Below are 23,319 nucleotides of genomic sequence, written 5' to 3'. Positions count from 1 at the left end.
CTCACTACTGTGACCGCCGTACCATACAGACAGCATCGCAGTGACTGAATTATAATGCAGAGAACATTACGGTGACTGCCATATAATGCAGAAAATATCACAGTGACTGCTATATCATATGGAGAACATCAGGGTGACCACCATATAATCATGAGAACATTGCAGTGACCGCCATATAATGCAGAGAACATTGCAGTGACAGCCATATAATGCTGAGAACATTGCAGTGACCGCCATATAATGCAGAGAACATTGCAGTGACAGCCATATAATGCTGAGAACATTGCAGTGACCGCCATATAATGCAGAGAGCATCACAGTGACTGCAATATAATTCAGAGAACATTGCAGTGACCGCCATATACTGCAGAGAGCATCACAGTGACGGCAATATAATTCAGAGAACATCGCAGTGACAGCCATATAATGCAGAGAACATTGCAGTGACCGCCATATAATGCAGAGAACACTGCAGTGACTGCAATATAATGTATAGAACATTGCAGTAACCACCATATAATGCAGAGAGCATTGCAGTGACTGCAATATAATTCAGAGAACATCGCAATGTACGCCTTATAATGCAAAGAGCATCACAGTGACTGCAATATAATACAGAGAACATCACAGTGTACCCCATATAATGCAGAGAGCATCACAGTGACTGCATTATAATTCAGAGAACATCACAGTGACAGCCATATAATGCAGAGAACATTACAGTGACCACCATATAATACCGAGAACATTACAGTGACTACCATATAATGCAGAGAACATCATAGTGTCTGCAATATAATACAGTAAACATCTCAGTGACCGCCTTATAATGCAGAGAGCATGGCAGTGACCGCCTTATAATGCAGAGAGCATGGCAGTGACTGCCAGATAATGCAGAGAGCATGACAGTGACAACCATATAATACAGAGAACATTATGGTGACCACCATATAATGCAGAGAACATTGCAGTGATTGAAATATAATACAGAGAACATCGCAGTGTACACCATATAATGCAAAGAACATCACAATGACTGCCAGATAATGCTGAGAACATGGCAGTGACTGCCATATAATGCAGAGAATATTACAGTGACCTCTATAAAATGAAGAGAGCATCACAGTGACTGCAATGTAATACAGAGAACATTGCAGAGTCACCATATAATGCAAAGAGCATCACAGTGACCGCTAGCTAATGCAGAGAATATTGCAGTGACCGCCATATAATGTATAGAACATTGTAGTAACCACCATATAATGCAAAGAGCATCACAGTGACCACCAGATAATGCAGGGAGCATGGCAGTGACAGCCATATAATGCAGAGAAATTGCAGTGATCGCCATATAATACAGAGAAGATCAGTGACCCGCCATAGAGAGACCATCATGACCTAAATATATTAATACACCCTCCTACACACACACATACACACAACATTAACACACTACCCCGACCACAGACAGTATTCAAACACACAACACCACCATACCCAGAAAAAAGCAAATACATCCCTACCCATTGCATAAATATACCACCCCCCTAGATAACATTAAAACATTCTCAGACCTCCACTGACACTTACCTGAGAATGTCCAGAAGAAGGATCTTTCTGCTCCCTGTGGAGCTCCATAGTACAGGAAAAAATACAGTGACAGTCTAGACACGGAGCAGAAGGAGTGGGGTCTCTGGGTGAGGGGGCAGGGTCATGGGCAGGGAAATTAGGGAGAAAGAGAATAGAGTCTAGACAGGTAGGGAGGGGAGGGAGTACTTGGGCATCCACAGCGCAGGTATTGGCAGCTGGTTCAGACAGAGTAGGAAGGAACCGGCTACTACTAATTAATCAGTTCACTAGCGGGACCGGCTCCCACGGCTGGCATCACCCACCCTCCAGCAGCCGGGCCACTTGCCCTGCCTGAAACAACCTTCCCCCCCCCCAGCTGCGCTCCTGGTGCACCAATTAACCCTTTGAATGGATAGTCTACTCTGGCAAATGTGAAAGACATTGATATCATAACAGTGGATCATTTGTTTATTAATTTCCAAAGATCTGGGTTACAGAAGTGATTTTTAAGTGCTGGGAAGAGCGTTGATTTTCTTCACTCACTCAGAGAGTTTAATGGGATAAGTGATTAATTGCTGTTGCCAAAGCTCTCAGCTAATCCTGGGAAGGAAATTCTAATTTGAAATTCTGGATAAAGTTAGTGGTTTTGGCAACTAATCTCCTAACATTTATGAAAACAACTGCAAAATCTCCTGTGTAGTTCTAGTCTTAATCCTATGTGAGTTTCAACCCTACCATACTGGTACCCAGGCTCCCACACTCCTCTGTGGCTCACAGTCTGGTGTCTGAATGTACACTGCTGCAGATGGGGGTTGTCCAATCAGCTGCAATGACATCCTCCATCTGCAGTAGAGCCTGAGTGATGTCATTGGTTCTTCGCAAATTGATAGGTCAGACTCCACTCTATAAATGGCTGCTTCCACTATGTGGAGACACACTTGTCCTCATACATGTGTCACATCAAATATGTTCCTGCCGGTGACTGAGAGACTTACCGAAAGAGTAAGTGGCAAAGAATCCCCTTTCTTGCACCGAGGAGTCACTGTGAAAATATACCATTAGGGAACGGGTAGTCGCTGTGTAATCCAGCATGGGAAGGAGACCACATTTCTTCTTCTGTCTCTGACCATCACGAAGTAGGAAATAATCATAGGAGCAGTTTGGTGAGGACTCCAAGCTAAACGGGGCAACGTGGAGTCTAATCTGGAACAACAAAACACATTAACTTACAGACAGATGTTATAACCTACTACAGGACACCAGTGCCGACTTACGGTCCCCTGTGCCCTGAGCAAGATACCAGTTTGGGGGTCACCCACCCATCCTTACCACAACTTACTTACCCTATACATATAACCAAGATTATTACTCCCTTTTCCTTCTCATATTCAATATTATGGCACACATGTAATTTTATTTCAGCACTGATATCACACACCTGATACACACTGATCACACTGATCATTATACACAGGTCACACTGATCACTATACACAGGTCACACTATCACACACCTGATACACACTGATCATTATACACAGGTCACACTGATCACTATACACAGGTCACACTATCACACACCTGATACACACTGATCACTATACACAGGTCACAGTGATATCACACACCTGATACACACTGATCATTATACACAGGTCACACTGATCACTATACACAGGTCACACTATCACACACCTGATACACACTGATCACTATACACAGGACACACTGATATCACACACCTGATACACACTGATCACTATATACAGGTCACACCGATATCACACACCTGATACACACTGATCACTATACATAGGTCACACTGATATCACACACGGGGGTCCGCGATCGCGGGGCCGGGGCTCAGCGCCGGGGGGCGGGGCTTAGCGTCGGTGGGGGGGTAGTAGCGGTGGTCGGTCGGCGCATGCGCGGGCTCTTAGTCGCGGTATTTTTTCCGAAAATACCGCGACTAGAGTGCGGATGGGATCCGCAGGGACAGAGCTTTATCGCAAGCTCTGTCCCTGCAAGGGATTTATAGTAAATCCCTGTGATATTGCCTGAATTCGCAATGCGAATTCACTCGGTAATATCACACTACAATCCGCATTCAATATGCGGATTGTAGTAAATAGAGCCCTATGTGATTTAGGCTGAATTATTTCCATTCTCTCAGGGATATATTTACTAAAGTGAGAGTTTTTAGAAGTGGAGATGTTACCCATAGCAACCAATCAGATTCTGCTTAACATTTATCTAGCACCTTCTAGAAGATAACAGCTAGAATCTGATTGGTTACTATGGGCAACATCTCCACTTCTAAAAACTCTCACTTTAGTAAATATACCCTATTCGTTTTTATGGACCGCACAGAGGAGCTCATTCAGACCCGCTCTCAAGATGCGATCGCTCGCTGGCAAAAAGGGCCGGATATTTATATAAAGCGCTCGCACTGCGTCGCGTAAGGATGCCCGCTATGTGTTAGCGAGCTACGGCAAAGTGTGCTCGCAAGTGTCTGAAGACGCCCTCTTGCCACTCGCAACTCACGTCATCTCCGGGAAATATATGATTAATCGGGACCATTGTGAGCCATCGGAGTTGCTCGCAGCCCTTGGGGTTGCCTTTCCCCACTGCAATCAGTACGGGCTGAAATACATGCAGGTGACGTGTACAATGACACTACTTTGCTAATTATGCACGCCCTTAACACAGCGTTTTGGCGGCCTGACACGCCTGCGTTCACAAACCACTCCCCCGTTCACAAGCACCTTCCCCTGTTACCACCCACAAACGGCACTATCTGTCACTCAACTAGCGACCTGATAGTGACTTACTAGCAACCAAAATCAGATCGCAACGAATGGCTTGCACACGGACACTGCGAATTATATGCATGCGCAGATGGGTGAAAATCGTTCACAGCGAGCGAGCGCAACATAGCATGCGAGTCTGAATCAGGTCCAGAGTGTGCAATGGAGAGCTACAACGACCCAAGGGGTTGGTGTATGGGGTGGTATAGAAAAATGGGCAGATAATATATACAGGTAGAGCAGCCGACTCCCATATCCAAATATTCCGAAATACGGAATATTCCAAAATACGGAATAATTTTGGCATGACTGAGATAATTAAACCTTTGATTTTTTTTATGGTTCAATGTACAAAAACTTATTATTAAAAATATTGTATAAAATTACCTTCAGGCTGTGTGTATAAGGTGTATATGAAACATAAATTAATTTCATTTCTGTACACAAACTTTGCTTGAGCCACAAAATTATTGAATATATTGTATAAAAATACCTGCAGGCTGTGTGTATAGGGTGTATATAACACATAAATGTATTCTGTGTGTATATTGGGGTCCCATTCCCAAGTTATTTCATTATGATATGCAAATATTTCAAAATACGGAATATTCCGTTATCCAAAATACCCCTGGTCCCAAGCATTTTGGATATGGGAGACTCAACCTGTAGTAAATCCAGGGCTGGTCAGCTGCCATACTACTTACTCAATTAAAGTGAATTAAATATCATTCATAGATACTAAACAACTGCTGTCATCTATGGCCAAATTAGAGAAAATAAAACACTGCAAGCTATAAAGTGATAACGTAAAAGGAGAGTATCTCTCAGCACAATGACTCATTTATTTATTTGTGTTCTCTACTGAGAACCATGTGCGATTCCCAGAATGTGCCAGTCCATGGTACTTACCTTATTCCCGGCAGGTGCTGATAGGACCCAGACACAGTTAACAGAATTGGGGTATTTAGCAGGAAATCCGGGAGATGAAAAGTTCCCAGTTCTGTTGGTTAAACTTCTCCCGCAATTTACTGGAATATAGGAAAGACATATAAATAATTAGCACTGAGGACAGATTGGAGTTTAAAGATGTGGGAGACAGGGAGGCCAGATAAGAGGAGGTCACAGTAGTCCGGTCTGGAGATGACCAGTGAGTGTATGAGGGTTTTAGTTGCCTCCAGAGAGAGAAAGGCTCTGATCCTGGAGATATTTATGAGATGGACCTGACATTTAAGTGATGGTCAGCTGACCTGAGTAACTACATAAGTCTCAATGACAACCTCACTCAAAATGATAGTAAAACACATGGCGACTCTGGATTCATATCTAGATTTCGATGACAAATCTAGATAGGGCTGTAACTAGGGGTGTGCAAGAAGTTCCCATGCACAGAGTGCAGGGCTCTGCACTAGCGCACACAGGGGGGGGGGTTCTGAATACCCTGAAACCCCCCTGACAGATTGGAGAGCAGGCACCATCTTCTTAAGCAAAATGCCGCGGGGAGGAGGCGGAGCCAATATGACGTGATTCCATTAGAATCGCATCATTTGGCTCTGCCCCCTCCTGATTGAACCACGAATCGCGCCCTATTGACATGGTGCCAGCCTGCCAGGTCCCATCATCAGCGGGTCTACAACCCACAGTTGCTGCAAGGTAAGTGTGCGTGGAATGTATGTGTGACAATAGGTGTGTGTGTATATGTATTATTTATATATATATATATATATGGTATATATATGGTATATATGTGGTACCGTCGCTCCCCCATGGTCCCTGCATCTGGCTAGCAGGGTACATGACACGGCACCCTGCAACCAGAATCGCTGCTGAAGTGCTTTGGACGCTCCAGGCATGCACCCTGCAGCCTGTATAGCCCCCTGGAGCATGCATCGGGCAGTGCAGTTCTACCCAGCGGCTGGCATAACGTCATGTGCTCTGGGAGCGTGGCCGGCACAGGGAGCCGTAAGCCCTATGGTGGTGCTAGATCTAGATTTACATAATCTAATCATGCAACAGGTAGAAACCCTAGATAGAGGTCTGTTGTATTACTAGACTAACATAATTTTTTTCCCAAAGTCATCCAAAACCATGTTAGATTCAGTTCCAAAATAATGCTAGATTATTTAAATTCAGTCTTGATACAGGTGGGTTTTGTTTCATGTGAAAGGATAACATTTAAAAAGCCTCATTTACTAACATGAACATGAAAGGTTCTCAAAATCAGTCTATGTATATAATACCGAATTATGCCCTGTAATGTGAGGCCAACTCGAGTAGAGCTTGTACTCACTGGAATTGTATATCGCCTTAAAGTTGATTCCAATCCCTCTGCTGGCTAATTCTATTCTCACCACGTTACCGGAGGCCACCTGCCCATGTGGACGCCCATTCCCGCAGGTCTTCTGGAGGAGAGTGGGAGACTTTGTGTGCATTCCGTCATACACAGTAACAGCACCCTCAGCACAGGCTGGAGAAGACTGAACATTGAATGATTCAAACTGCAGGAAAACCTGGAGAAGAGGAGAGGGGTCTATGGGAGGAAGTCTATGCAGTCATTGTGCATTTCTCAGCACTACAAGGATGTTATTGTTTTGCCAATGACTGTAATGAAACATATCTGCATGTTTGTTTTCATAGATGATCATTTGCCAAGTACACCTGATACGCACAGCAAAAAACCCTGCTGTATTACACCAGCATGGCTGGATGACCCACCCAGCGCACCACAAGGGGCACACAGGTATAAATGTGGCAGCATCTGGCGATCTTTCATATACTGCGCAGGCGTCGTGGGCTGCCACCTTACCAGTGACTCAGAATCAGATAAATGCACTTCTGGGTGGCGACTATGCGCACGCATGAAAAGAGCCATTATGAGGCATGTAGACAGAGGGCCTGATTCATAGCCGCTCGTAAGCGGCCGCTCGTTCGCACTGAGCAATGTTCGCACAACTGCGCATGCGTACGGATTGTAATACGCATGCGCGAACCAGTCAGTGCGGACGAAACTTGTTTGTTCGCAAAATTGCGAATGTCTGCTATTTTGAGTGACAGGAGGAGGCGTATGTGGGTGGTAACAGGGGAAGGTGCTTGAAAACGGGGAGTGGAGATCCGAACGCAGGCGTGCTTAAAGGTCAAAACGGGCGTTTTATGGTTGTGCATAATTAATACAGCAGCGTCAGCGACCACGTCACTTGGTTGTTTTATAGTCAGAACTGCTCGCAAAATAGCGGTTGAAAAAACCAACCACAAGAATAGCGAGCAGTTCATACGCTGTTCGATGTACTCGATTAATCTAATAAATAGCGGACATGACGTGGGATGCGAGCGGCCAGGGGGCGTATTTTTCAAAATTTCGACCGCAAGTTTTGCTCGCTCGTTCAGACTTAGAGGCGTGTACAGACCGCAAAGTGCGAACGGTTCATTTGAATAGCCACCCCTTTTTTTTAAACGAACGACCGCAAATAGCGAGCGGCTCTGAATCAGGCCCAGAGTCACTACTTATTCTGACTCATGGTAGTCAAAATGGATGCCAAATTGAGATGGATCACCTGCACCAAGCAGAGGTGGGGGGAGGGGGTGCCGATAATTATTTAACAGTTATTTATATATCGCACACATATTCCTCAGCGATTTTTACGTAATATTTGGCCTCACATCAGTCCCCGCCCCAATGGAGCATACAATTTCTAGGCCTGATTCAGAGATGTACGCAATGGCGAAATTTACCGAGTTGAGCGATTATCTGTAAACTGTGCGTGCATCTAATCCGCACCAGACGCTCGTCAAGATACATTACCGATGTTGCTCACAGTGAGAATTTATTCGCAAAGTGATTGACTGCGTTTGTGGGAGGTAACGGGGAGCGGTGACAAAGAACGCAGACGTGTCACATCCTGCGGCTGCTATTCGGCACTCAAGAAATGTCGCCGGGCCTCTTAGTCCCCGCGGCTATTCTGCGCGACCATAGGGTAACCCAGAAGACCAATAATGAAAGGATCCACGACCGGTGCTGCGTCTTTGTGTGAGGGTCGTGTTTCAGGATCCAAAAAAGGGGAAACCATGTCCCTTCAGTCCTCCATCTGTTTAAAGAATTTACCCAGAGATACTGTACAAAAAAGTCTGGACTGTTAAGGTTCATATGATCATGGTGCATATGAGAAATTGACATTGAACTATACTTGAACTCATTTCAATAGTTACCTAATTTGGTGCCCCTTTGGAATAAGTGTATATGTTGTTTATCTGGATCCTGAGCTGACAAAGGATCATCCAAGTTTTTATAAATTGTCAAAATGTTATTACATTAGCGCTGGAGAAAGGTTTGGGGCGGCACTCTGTAGTAAGGATCACACAGGTAGCAGGATCAATGCTCAACGTTTCGGTATTTATTCCATTGTCTTCAGGATCATTTTTTTTAGTATCCTGAAGACGATGGAATAAACATCGAAACGTTGAGCATTGATCCTGCTACCTGTGTGATCCTTACTACAGAGTGCCGCCCAACTGTGTTGTATGTTAAAGCCTCCGCCGTGGCGCTTCTACGTAGGGCACCTGGATTATATGCTTATGTGTATGGGAGTGCCACCTGAATTACTTATCTAAAACATGATTTCATTGGCCCAGCGTCCCCACACGTTTATCTCTGTACCTTGCCCTCCGGGACACGAATCAGCCACACACAGGTGGAAATGTTTGGATGCTGTTTGGATTCCCACGACAATGTGCCCTGTGCATCAGGTAACAGGTAACTGCAGACATCTAGAAGGAAAACACTTTCTCTTAGACCACTCATTTCCCAGTAATCCCTTATCATCAGCAGCCACAGAATAACCCACTGTAACTTCCATATCATTTAGTATGTCTGGCAGAAGTTTGATGTTACTAAAGCATCTTATCTTACCCACAATTATATGCAGTAGGTTTAAGTATTTAATGCCGGGTGAACATATAGGGGTTGAACGCACATGTGTTCTTTCTTTGTGTGAAATGGGCATTTACGTACTATGCATGCAGGGGTGCTGTGGGGCATTCACTAAGTACCCACACTTGGCGGGGGGCGAACTAGTCACGGAGGCAGGGCAACACCCCCCTCGGCGGTTGTTGCCTCTACGTGGCTGCACGCGCACCGATCACAGTGAACTTTGTCCTGAGCTGGCGTGGCCACACCCGGCGTTCGGCCACGTCCCTCTCTTTCGCCAGGGTAGGCAAAATGTCTTAGTGGCCCTGTCTGCATGCACACCAAACATAGGCACGCATATGTCTATATGTAGTTTTAGGTGCATCTAAAGACCTGCACCCACTGGACGATGTGTGTAAAGAGCGACATAGGCAGCAGCAGGCCCGGCGGGGGTGCCGTCATCTGTAAGTGCATCCACACATGCCGATGCCGCAACACCGAACGTCGGCGGGAGCGGGGCCATGTTGCATTTGGCAGCATGGCATTGTTAACGATATCCTCAGATAGGACTGCATGTACAGACTACTGGGGATATCGTTAACGACCCACGGGAGTGCGCAATGTTCGTCGTTAAGTTCATACACACTGGACGATTCGAACGATATATTGACTTGGATGTGGGAACTTACACACCTGTCAGAATGTGTATCTAGGCAACTAGATGCAATGATGACAATGACCAGCAGCAGCAGAACTGGTTAGCTGTTCTTGATTGGCTGAATGCCGAATGCTCACTCCCACTGACTGTACTCAACTCATAGGTGTAACGGTTACATTACATAAGGTTATGGCCATTTATTCACATGACTTACTTGATATAACAAAGAAGATTCTCATTTCATTTATAAAAATGGTAAACAGCAGATACAGATTTTGGGACTCACATCTATTCTTTAGGTACCATCTAATCCTCTCTGCTAAGCTATTCTCATGTCCAGTGGTCCCTACTCTCACAAGGATCATGCACAATTTAAAAATGTAGGCTCAAAGTGGACTCTCAGTTATGACATGGAATATTTTTGAAAATGCCCAATGTGCAGCCAAGGAACGTTGCTTGCTATGCAGAGGGGCCCATGGCCATATGCACTCTGCTATAGGACTTGATCTTTGCACCATTTCTCTCTGGCAGAGATCAGGTCTCTGCCTGCCATTTGCATTTCAGCAGGGTAAGTATATCGGGTTGGGTACGGGATCCCAGCGGTCAGAATATAGTCAGCGGCATCCCGACAATCAGAATCCTGACACCTTGAGGTAAGTATGCTAACCCTAACCTTCCCCTCCCCTCCAGCAGCCTAACCCTAATTAACCAATCCCCTATAAAGCATATATATATATGCAAAACAGCCCAGCCAATAATTATAGGTAGGCTATTATAGGTAGGGTCCAGTCCAGTGTTCACAATTAAATAACATCTAATACACCCCCCAAAAAAAACTTAGCAACATCTTCTCAGTCAACCCAGCAAATAACATATATGCTTAGGGATGAATTCATACAAGGTGAAATTCATTTGGAAGTTATTGCATAGGCATCACATTTCTCAAGTATATTGTGCTGAGTAAGAAGAAAAGAAATATCACATCGAATATTGCAAACAAGAAACTGAGGATTGCAGGCAGCAGTGTTAGTATCAATACTTGCAAAATTTCCCAAAATATATTGTTACTAATGCTTTATAGAAATATCTTCCAACATGCATTAACGCATAGTTACGCCCATGGATGGAGCTAGACAAGCCCCCTAGATGGAGCATAACACGCCCCCCTTAACAGCAAGTTACGCTTCCCGCGGCACATTCTCAACTATAATCTCCCTGAAACTTCCTTTCAAATGTAGGTAAATATGACCCAAACTGAGCAGAGAATAGGACTTGCCGATTTTCAGTAAACATTATAAGGGTTAACGTGCAGCATAACGTAACCATTGAAATATAAAGTATGAAAATGGCAGATTAAAACTTTTTAAAAGTAAGGACTACGAGAGCTCAAAAGCTTAGAACCACTCGTTAATCATGACAATATATTGTCATACACAGTGTTTAAAGTGGTCCAAGAGAGGAGGTGGGACTCAACTCCCCCCCCCCTCCCTCGGCGTTTTGTACAATAAGGGAAAGTGCGCGTCGAAAAAGGGGCATGGCCTTAAAAAGGGGCGTGGACACAATACTATTCACAGTTCAAATTATGCCACACAGTATCACAAACTTGATTCACCCTTGATTCACATTACACCACATAATAGTGTCCCTCATTCATGTATGACACACAGCAGTGCCCCTTATACACAATGCCCGCATTTGTCCCCCTTATACACAATGCCCACAGTGGTAGTGCCCCTAAGACACATAATTACCACAGTAGCAGTGCCCATTATACAATGCCCACAGCAGTAGTGCCCCTTACACATAATGCCCACAGCAGTAGTGCCCCTTATGCAATGCCCATTGTAGTGGTGCCCCTTATGCAGTGCCCACAGTAGTGGTAGTGCCCCTTATTCAGTGCCCACAGTAGTGGTAGTGCCCCTTATGCAGTGCCCCCAGTAGTGGTAGTGCCCCTTATTCAGTGCCCCCAGTAGTGGTAGTGCCCCTTATTCAGTGCCCACAGTAGTGGTAGTGCCCCTTATGCAGTGCCCCCAGTAGTGGTAGTGCCCCTTATGCAGTGCCCCCAGTAGTGGTGCCTATTATGCAGTTCCCCCAGTAGTGGTAGTGCTCCTTATGCAGTGCCCACAGTGGTAGTGTCCCTTATTAAGTGACCCCAGTAGTGGTGCCCCTTATTCAGTGCCCGCAGTAGTGGTGCCCCTTATGCAGTGCCCCCAGGAGTGGTGCCCCCTGTAGAATGCCCCAGTAATAGTGCCCCCTGTAGTTGTGCCCCTGAGTAAATGCCCCCAGTAGTTGTGCCCCCAGAGGTTATGCCCCCAATATGAAGCTGGTTACACACAAAAAAAACCCAATACTTACCTTAAGCCCCGCTCATACGTCCGCTGCCTCCGGTCTGCCTGGCTGCTCCGCTGAACTATGGGAGAGAAGTCATAGTGCCCGTGGGGGGAGCCGGAAGCCAGAGCTCAAGAGTGAGCTCCAGCCTCCGCTGGCGCTGCGGGGAGTGAGCCGGGCACCTGGCAAATAAAGCCTCCCTGCGACACCTGAGTTAGGTGGGTCGGAGGAGATGGAACCGGTTCCGTCTCCAAACGGAAGTTACAAGGAAGCATCAGTCCCACCCGGGGCACCTGGCCTCCTTTGTACATAACATTGTGCGATTTAGGTTGTCTGATTTAGCAGGATCTAGTTGCGGTATTACACGTCACGATCATAGCCGTCTTCCAACAACTTAACTGCAATCGAAGAGTTTGTTTATCTTCACTACATCCATAGAGCTTAACCCAACCCGCTGACCAATCATAGCGTGCGGGTCACCAGTAGGCTCAAGGGTCGGCTTCCCAGCATCACTTGCGAAGGCGAATCTGCAGCAAACACAACATAAAAGAAAGAGATGAAGAGGGACTGTATATTGCAGAGATGAGATTCGTGTCCAGATTTATTTCACTACTATGAGACCTGAGACAACGGCACATAGATACAATAGATCAGCTTGTGCTATTACCCAAGAAACATTGCTGTAGTGTTTATTCTAGCACCTTGCACCTGTCAGAACCCGTGCAGCTCCTCTTTCCTGCTTGGGGGTGTCACTCTCTGCTCTGGTGCTTCTAGCACACTCTGTACTGTATCTCAGCAAATTGTTACATCAGCTGAGTGTGCTAGAAGCATCAGAGCAGAGAGCGACACCCCTGGCAGAAAAGAGGAACTGCACTGGTTGTGACAGGTGCAGGGTGCTAGAATGAAGACTATTGCTGTGGCAGATACGTGACCCAGAGGCATACACAATGTCAAATTAGCTATATAGTAATACCATCCCTGGGCCTGATTCAGTAAGCCAGCATAGAGATGCCCACTGCTGCTTTCTCATACCCGTACTGCCTCGCACCCCTGTGTACACATCGGTACCATCGTCGGACATCGGCCCGTCATGTACAATTTACACCAGGTCTGACCAGCCGTAGAAACCACAAGTGTTGTCACTCGCAGTGCGTACTCAAGCTGTGTATGCAATCGCAGTGGCTAATTTATGCACACCATACCACGGCGTTCCAACGGACAGACACTCCTGCGTTTCTCCGAACACTCCCCCGTCACCACCCCCAAACACTGACGGCCTGTCACTCACTCTGCGATGGATTCCTCTGTGCGTGAGAAATCTCAGTGTGATCGCAGCGCACGGTGCATTGCGGGTTATACGCATGCGCAGTTGTGAACAATCGACCGATGTGCGTACGCAATTGAGTACACTGCTGAATCAGGCCTCTGACCGCAATCTTTGTCTGTGTCTCAATAATTATTTTTCATACTCAAAATTCAGGGTCGGACTGGCCCACAGGGGTACAGGGGAAACCCCCGGTGAGCCCCACTGGCTGAGGGCCCACCCCCTTCTCTGGGGATCAGATTCCAGACTGTGCACTTGAATTATACAGCAAAGGACTATTATGTATTTTCAATGCACTACTGTTATTAATCTGGTACATTATCATACATTCACTAGCTGTATTTACTATCTATCTATCTATATATATATATATATATATATATATATTTAAAGGGGCCTAGACCCATTCTGGAGGCTGGCCACACCCATAAGTATGGGCCTCTATCACTGCATTCCCCCGGTGGGCCCTTCATGCCCCTGTCCAACACTGCTCGTATTTAGAACAGGGCCAGCACAACGTCCTAGGAAAAGTCACATTATTTTTTTTAAGGGAGTTAATTATTCGGGCAGGTATTTCATCAATTTGTGGGGAAACACGTTTATCAGTTATTGCATTATTTTGGTATAGCTCACTTTAATAAATATGGTTTCCGATTTTTTTTTTTCTGCAGTTACGTGTCCATCAGTAGCCCCACAGGAGTTCAGTAACTTACTTGCCATAGTGCAAAACAGACAGGTAATCATAGGGCACTCCTAGGTTTTGGGTGCTCATTTTGTAGAAATTACGTTCCTTGTCTATGAGGAAAGATCACACGTTAGAGAATGACAGAGAAGTGTTTTATTATACATATGAGACAAGCCATACCAGGAACAATAACTTACTGGATAATGCTGACATCAATAACTTACTAACGAAATAGTTGTAAATAATGATATCTGAAATTGGTCCGAAATCGGGGCATGTTAGGCCCCAAAAGTAATGAAGGATTTCTGATGAAAGTTCGGATCGTTCCTGGGTGTAATAATCTGCTCAACAGGTGTCAATGTGATCCAGCAACTCAATGCGAGACTGAAGGAGTCTTATTTGCCTGGTGAAAGTATAATAACAATGGCTGCGTTCAATTGGTCACAAACGGTGAAAACACGCCCATTTATGCAAAACCCCTAAAACTGATGCAGAGGTGGTATATATAAATGTGATTCTACAATGCAGTATACACTCGCTTTACACGGGACGCAGGGCCGGTGGTTCAAATCCTGACAGCGGCAGCCCGGCAAGGGTGAAAATCCCGATCGTCCCTAAGGTAAGTATCGTTAACCTGATTCTACCCCCTAACCCTAACCTCCCCCCAACCCCAAGTGCCTAACCCTAACCCCCCAAGTACCTAACCCTAACCCCCCCTTCCCCGCTGCCTAAACCTAAGTCCCCTGGGGGGGTGCCTAACCCTAGCCTCCCCCCTGGGGTGCCTAACCCTAACCCCCCTTTACCCTAGCCTAAACCTAACCCTCCCCCCCCCCGGATGCCCGCACCCGGCTCACCTTCGTTCGGTACGCCGGGCGTCGGTCTTCCGGCGTCTGGTTAATAACAGGCGTCGAGTTTTCGGCGTCTGTCATTAGTACCACGTCGGGATTAGAAAGCCTGGAAACCGGCGGTCGGCATTTAGGCCGTCGGCTTCCAAACTACATCCCGTTTTACACAATTAAAGAATGGTCCATGCTCAGTGATGGGAGAGGAAGCTTGCATATATATATTCTAAAGTTTTTTCATTAAAATAATAAACATGTTTCCTCTGTCTCACCCAGTAATAGCTCACTCACTGACAGTCTGAGACAACGCTAACCGGAAATTTTAGTTTGCTCTCCACCCTTCCCCAATTATTCAGATTCTTCCAAACCCTGACTTTTCTACGGGCACTTCCACAAACGAATATCCCTTTGGAGGACGACCGGTATTAGATACTTAAATGACCGTCTTCAGGATAATGATTTTCCCTCGTTTTCAGATATCCAATCCAAGCTCACCATACCCTCTAGAAAGATTTACCAATTGGAAGCAGACATATTGGAGAAGGAGGACTGGTCAGAGATTTGGGAGAACGCCGCCTCCAGTTCAATCCGTGTCAAAATAAAGGAGAATACCTATAAATTACTGTACAGATGGTACTATGGGCCTGATTCAGACCCGTTCGCTAGCAAGCGATCGCTCGGAGCGAGCAATGTTTTTCAATGTGCGCATGTGTAAGCCTCGTATTGCGCGTGGCCGAACTGGTACGAGCGATGGGGAAACTCTCGCTCGCCAAGCATAGACAGCCCAGCTGAGTGAGTGACAGGTCAAGCCGTTTGTGGGTGGTAACAGGGGCAGGCCACTGGAAACGGGGGAGTGGAGGTGCGAACGCAGGTGTGCCTGAGAAATTCAACGCCGTTTCAGAGGCGTGCATAATTAACAGGCAGCATCATAGGACGCGTCACTTGCTTGAAATATACACTGAAGTGATTGCAGTGCTTGCGGCAGAGTATAGTCAACCTCAAGCGCTGTGATCGCATCCGATGGTGCTCGATGTACCAATGGTTTCTTGCACTTCCTGGAGATGACGTACGCAAGTGGGCATCTTAAGACAGGTTGGTGGGCGTCTACAAACACAAAGTGATCACTTGCCAAGACATAGTGGGCGTGCTTATGACTTGCCCTGCGAGCGGCTGACTTGACGTCACTTAGCCGAATTTCCATACGCTGGGAGCGAGCCATCACATCTAGCGAACGGGTCTGAATCAGGCCCTATGCGCCATCCGTCTATGCAAAATGTTTCCCGACACTTCGAATAGGTGCTGGACAGGTCGTGCTTCTGAAGGCACTTTCCTCCACATTTGGTGGATGTGTCCTAACATCTCTGGCAGGAAGTCATCAATTTCATTTCTCATGCCCTTCAACTCCTCATACCATGTGAACCGAAATACTTTCTTCTTCCACTAAGTTTCCCAGCTGCAACCCGGCACCAAAATAAGTTGGTACATCACATAGCTTTTGCCACTACGGGGTAAATTTACTAAAGTGAGAGTTTGTAGAAGTGGAGTTGTTGCCCATAGCAACCAATCAGATTCTAGCTATTATTTTCTAGAAGGTGCTAGTTAAATGTTAAGTAGAATCTGACTCCATTTCTAAAAACTCTCACTTTAGTAAATTGACCCCTACTTGTTAGATTTGAGCTAGCTGGAAAAAAACTGCTTTTCCATCCCTACATTCCATGATTTCCTGAAGTTAGTGTATCCACCGAATGGAATTCATGAACAGTATAATTAATAATTCCTCTAAATCTTTTGATAAGGTTTGGAGCCCCTGGCTGGCATCACAAGATTCTCCTTCCCCATCTGAGCTAGGTTGAGTCATCCTGTCAGCCTTATACTTCTATCTTCTTTGATTGGATCTTCTTCCCTTTACTTCTTCTCCCGGTGGTCCACGCCGGTTTCCCTCCCTCCCTTTTATCCCCTCTCTCCCACCCCCTTTTATTTTTTTATAAAATAAGTTGAATTATTGGACCTGATTTACTACCGATTGCAATAGCGATTATGCACGCAGTCTCACTGCGATAGTATGCTAATCCATTGCGATCGCTATGCCGTCGCAGCACAACATAAGGACGCCCACTTTACCTTACACACACCCGTAATCCTTAGCAAGACTGCGAAACCATCGGTACAATCGAGTACCATCGCAGCCTCACGAGTCACGCACACTTACACAAGCTCTGACTTTACCCAGGAATTGCTAACTTCATCGCACGCTATGAGTCCAGTGGATAATTTATGCACGCCATGCAACGACGTTCAAACGCACTGGCACGCCTGTTTCCCCCGACCCCCCACCCCTTTACCACCCCCAGATGGTGCTTCCTGTTAATCATTCTGCAATGGGTCTGCGTAGTCACTGCGATCGCAGTCCCGATCGCAGTGACCGGTTCGCACACGCACACTGCGATGCATACGCAGAATGAAACAATCGGCTGATTGCGTGCGTAATCGCAGTTGCGATCGGTAGTGAAATTTCAGTAATTTGTATTGCTTTATCCACTTATTGTGACCTCTCAATAAATGTTTTTGAGAAAAAAAAAAATGTATATATATATATATATATATATATATATATACACATATATACAGATATACAGTCAGGTCCATAAATATTGGGACATTGACAGAATTTTCAGATTTTGGCCTCTATTCACCATCACAATGGTTTTGAAATGAAACAAACAAGATGTGCTTTAACTGCAGACTTTAATTTGAGGGTAATTACATCTAAATCGGGTGAACGGTGTAGGAATTACAACAGTTTCAATATGTGCCTCCCACTTTTTAAGGGGCCAAAAGTAATGGGACTATCAACTGAAAAGCTATTTCATGGACAGGTGTGGGCTATTCCCTCGTTATTTCATTATCAATTAAGCAGGTAAAAGGTCTGGAGTTGATTCTAGGTGTGACATTTGCATTTGGAATCAGTTGCTGTCAACTCTCAATATGAGATCCAAAGAGCTGTCACTATCAGTGAAGCAAGCCATCATTAGGCTGAAAACATTAGGTGTGGCCACATCAACTGTTTGGAACATTCTTAAAAAGAAAGAACGCACCGGAGAGCTCAGCAACACCAAAAGACCCGGAAGACCACGGAAAACAACTGTGGTGGATGACAAAAGAATTATTTCCCTGGTGAAGAAAAACCCCTTCACAACAGTTGGCCAAATCAAGAACACTCTCCAGGAGGTAGATGTATATGTGTCAAAGTCAACAATCAAGAGAAGACTTCACAAGAGTGAATATAGAGGGTTCACCACAAGATGCAAACCATTGGTGAGCCACAAAAACAGGAAGACCAGATTAAAGTTTGCCAAACAACATCTAAAAAAGCCATTACAGTTCTGGAACAACATCCTATTGACAGATGAGACAAAGATCAACTTGTACCAGAGTGATGGGAAGAGAAGAGAAGGAAAGGAACTGCTCATGATCCAAAACATACCACCTCATCAGTGAAGCATGGTGGTGGTAGTGTCATGGCGTGGGCATGTATGGCTGCCAATGGAACTGGTTCCCTTGTATTTATTGATGATGTGACTGCTGACAAAAGCAGCAGAATGAATTCTGAAGTGTTTCGGGCAATATTATATGCTCATATTCAGTCAAATGCTTCAGAACTCATTGGACAGCCCTTCACAGTGCAGATGGACAATGACCCGAAGCATACTGCAAAAGCAACCAAAGAGTTTTTTAAGGCTAAAAAGTGGAATGTTATGCAATGGCCAAGTCAATCCCCTGACCTGAATCCGATTGAGCATGCATTTCACTTGATGAAGACAAAACTGAAGGGAAAATGCCCCAAGAACAAGCAGGAACTTAAGACATTTGCAGTAGAGGCCTGGCAGAGCATCACCAGGGATGAAACCCAGCGTCTGGTGATGTCTATGCGTTCCAGACTTCAGGCTGTAATTGCCTGCAAAGGATTTGTAACAATGTATTAAAAAGTGAAAGTTAGATTTAGGATTGTTTAGTTTGTCCCATTACTTTTGGCCCCTTAAAAAGTGGGAGGCACATATAGAAACCGTTGTAATTCCTACACCGTTCACCTGATTTGGATGCAATTACCCTCAAATTAAATCTGAAAGTCTGCAGGTAAAGCACATCTTGTTTGTTTCATTTCGAAACCATTGTGATGGTGAATAGAGGCCAAAATTTTAAAATTCTGTCAATGTCCCAATATTTATGGACCTGACTGTATGTGCCTGCTTTTACTGCTAACAGAGGGAGACATACACTTCATTGGACTGAATAGAGTTACATTTATTGGTTGAGAAACATCCATCTAATCGTTCCAGTAAAATCTTTATAAGAGCTACTTGGCTTTTAAAAGCCTTTCTAGGAATTTCTCCCTATCAAGGGACAGAAAATAAGCTTATACCACTGAGTGTTCTAACCAGTTCCATATCATCAAGTGTTTGTTCAGACCAGTTCCATTTTTGTGTTTACCCCTGATGAAGACCCGTAGGTGGACGAAACGTGTAGGATCATCGCTTTGAAAAACCTGCACCTACCACATAAGAAGTCCACCTAAGAGCTCACACCTGTAAAGGTGTAGGTGGCAGATAACATCTATCCTTTTGTAGTGGGGCAGGTTTACTAAAAGTTGTTTTATGCTATTTATGTATTGATTTGTATTGTAAATTGTTTATATTTTTACCTCTGTTGATATACCAAGAATAACATATTCAGGTATAAGAATTATGGGCTACCATAGGGCTTTTATTTTACGAACAATATCCAAAACATAAACTTATGGTGATTTGAAGACTAACTAGAAGGTTGTGTTTGACCAACAGCTAATATTGCAATAAATCCCCCTAAGTGGTGGAAATTTCTTCTATTCAATTAATACTCAAAGTTGTAGCGCACCAAAGGTACCCCTTCTCTTCCATTTCTATTTTTAGGTCCTCTACTAGCAGAGGTCCACCTAATTGGTGCAGCTGAACCAGTGTACGCGCGATATAAGGGTTAATTTTGTATGTATATATATGTGCCTGCTCTACAAATGCAACAATTCACTTAGGTTCTAATTATAATATGCTCTATCCAGCCATTAGCTGTAATGCATTTCCATTGTGTACTGTTATTTTTCAAATTTTTCGAATGTACGCTGAGGCCACGCTTCCAGTCGCCTCCAGTCTCATCTAACCTAGGTACGACAAGGGCAGGGTCACAATTTGAGACTTACATATGCAACTGACTGTGAATATAAAATGTGAATGGATTTCGGATCGTATTGTGATTTCAGGTGCGTCTGGCTCTTAATAAGGCTTAATAATACTGTCCAATGTGGTTGTGAGGATACGGGGTTCACTCAATCACCCAGACACCGAGCAGATGAAACCAACGTGATGGTTTATTTTTCCACAGCACACAGAAATAGACAATATGTCAGGACAAGCAGTAAATCCAGTGAACGGGCAATAAACAGGTAGCAGTCCAGACAGAGGCAGTCCCAGTAGAGTATAATGTCCCAGAACAATTCCACGAAATAGCTAGAGACCCTCAGTCCCCACAGTAGAAACTATCACTGATCACGCAGCAGTGCATAGCGTATGTCCACTCAATCACTTCCAGGACCCCACACGTAGAAACTATCAGAGATCACACAGCAGTGATAGTCCCTGGGTACAATCAAGCATTTCCAGGACCCCATGCAGTAGAAGCTAATCACAGAACACACAGCAATGAATAGCGTATAGGTCCTTGCAGAATTTCCAAGTATAAATCCACAGAACTGGTGATGCGTTCCACTAGCACCTTGGCAGAGCGAGGCCTCTTAGCCAAAGTCAGCGACTAACATGTGGAGTTACCTTCAGTGACCTGTTTTAAAATATTCCAATTTCCCACGATATTGTGACCTCCCAGGGGGGGTTGCACCGTTTCCTGATTGGTGCGAGTCCCTTATGCTGTCACTTTCTCCTACCTCCTCTGGGTATTACTTCCCTGACGAACACCTGCTGGGATGGTTCCGTTCAGTCTACCAGGTTCACGTGATGCACAAAACAGGCAAATGGAAGGAGGAGTAAATCCTGAGCGTCCCCTGGGGAGGTGGGAATTAACTTAGAGGGTCTTTTGTTTTGGGAGGTGTCACCTTGCTCTAACACAGACATATGGACCAGGCTAACATCAAGGCTTATCCAGTATTAAACATTTCAATAACTTACATTATTACAGTACATAATAGACATGCTAATGAAAATGTGTGTCCTGAGAATGATCACACATACACTAGGAGACGGATGGGGGACACAAAAGGACTAAAAAGTAAATTGATCTCTGCAAGGACTGAGATGCTGCCAGTACATTTGTAACACACATCCCATGTCCTCACATTCCTCTCCCACTTTTTAGGCCTTGTTCCCCCGGGGGGGATCCAGAACCACTACTGACTGGGCGAGGTGGAGTGCAGGGTAAAGCATCTTGTGGGTGAGTGTGCCACCAGTGTCCCACAGAGTAATGTAACATAAGACCCAGGATGTAAGAAGCAGCCTAGTTAGACAATCCGCAAATACAAAATGACAATATAACATGTCCCCTTTTACCACCAGAGGATTTAGCAATTCCCCAAAGTCAGACGTTTGGTGTTCCCCCTTCACATTATCACACCCCTTTCCCCAAATCATACTAATCGGGCATCCTAACACCCTCACTTCTGGAACACAGGGGCAGTGGGTACCTTCCCCCTCACCACCTTGTACAAGTAACGGTTGCCCAGGGGCAGGCAAATATTGGGTCTCTTTACATGGCACTTCTGTGGCAGTGTCCATTCCTTCCTCCCCCAAACACCAACTGGGGGGCTGATAACTTTCAGTGCAACATGTGGGCTCCTCACGGCTCGGGCCCCAGGATGAACCTTGTATATGGAACAATGCAGTTAGTGGCTGCAGGGGAGCCACCAGGACAGGCTGGTCCTGTCCCAGCCCTCCCCCCTCAAAAGCCAGAGTCTCACCTGGAACTTCTTCTGGACTGTCCTCCTCCTTGGTAAATTCCTCTACTAGCCCGGTCGGCTGGATAACGGGTTGGGTACCACACCAGGTTTTAACCGCTGAACACTCCAAAATTATCTCCACAAATGCCTCGTGTTCTGTGAGATGCAGGGGGCCGGGTTGTGCAGTGCCTTCTCCCTGGGGCGGTAGAAGGGGTTGCAAGCGCTGTCTCCTGACATCCACTTGGTCTGTATTTGCTGGAATCTTACTAAGGGTAGGCAAATCCCCTGGCACATAGTTACAGTCCACACCACTGTCCGAGTTATTACAGGGTGATAAATCCTCTTCTGATTTATGATCTGATGTTAGGTTAACAGTCTTTGCTACCCATGTTCCATTTAAATCACAGGGTACGTACCAACATTTTGCCTGCAATTCCTCAGTTTCCAAATAGGGGATCGGGTACAATCCTTCATATCCTTCAGGGGGAGTTAGGATAGCAGGACATACACAGGGCATTTTCTCCTCAGCCTCCCCCGATGAAATAAAAGAGTCTGCCATTGCCAGTTCATCATGATGGGCCTCTCCCAGCTGAGTATGCTGAACCGCCTGGACCACAATGCCATCTGCGACTGGTATACTTGTGGTTGGGAAGTGAGACGATACTCCCCCAACCTTGGTGATCTCCTCTCGGACACTGTCCTCATAGATCCCCTGGCAGCTGGTTAATAGGTCTCCATCTTCCACCTCAGCAAAAGGGAAGGTGTAGTGCGACTCCTCCTGGGGTGCCTGTATTATGGGCACTGCTTCCTTCACTTGGGCACTAGCCTCTCCCAGTATAGTACACTGGGCAGCTGTGTCCTTTGGGAGTGGGAGAAGCTGTTGCAGGCGGTGCCTCTCTGCGTCCACCCTGCAACACTGGTCCCGCCAGCCTGGGGTATCCAGGAGACCACGATCTGAGGCCTCTTCCTCTGCCACAACAAAGCACGACTCCAGACACTCCAGCTGTTCCCCCACACTCATCGGTGGGCTGTGATCGAGTATAAATGTCCGATAATCAGTGAACGCTTTGGTGGGGTCCCCCTCGTCCTGGAGTATACACTGAAGGATTTCCCTGCGCGTGCCGAATTGGCCAGGGATGCCCCGCAGCTGGCATTCTGCTACCAACTCCTCCATGCTCATTTCGTCCATAGGGCTTAGGGGCCCCCCTGACAATGACCCCGCTCCACTGGTAACAG

The 23,319-nt window shown here is 45.7% G+C and overlaps 1 protein-coding gene across 3 annotated transcripts in view; it reads right to left on the bottom strand.

Moving 5' to 3' along the window:
• LOC148504673 (embryonic protein UVS.2-like) overlaps positions 1-23,319 on the bottom strand; it is a 63,989-nt gene that overhangs the window by 6,009 nt on the left and 34,661 nt on the right. For all 3 annotated transcript variants that reach the window (XM_088448644.1, XM_088448643.1, XM_088448642.1), the window contains exons 7-12: positions 14,297-14,378; positions 12,659-12,786; positions 9,025-9,134; positions 6,664-6,883; positions 5,286-5,404; positions 2,565-2,772 (exon numbers count right to left, since the gene is read on the bottom strand). In XM_088448644.1, the coding sequence (XP_088304770.1) occupies positions 2,565-2,772; positions 5,286-5,404; positions 6,664-6,883; positions 9,025-9,134; positions 12,659-12,786; positions 14,297-14,378 (867 nt within the window). The remainder of the gene's footprint in view (positions 1-2,564; positions 2,773-5,285; positions 5,405-6,663; positions 6,884-9,024; positions 9,135-12,658; positions 12,787-14,296; positions 14,379-23,319) is intronic.

Source organism: Taudactylus pleione, unplaced genomic scaffold (assembly GCF_031769625.1).
Source record: "Taudactylus pleione unplaced genomic scaffold, aTauple2 ptg000462l, whole genome shotgun sequence".
Lineage (NCBI taxonomy): Eukaryota > Metazoa > Chordata > Amphibia > Anura > Myobatrachidae > Taudactylus > Taudactylus pleione.
This window is presented reverse-complemented; position numbering and strand designations above follow the sequence as displayed.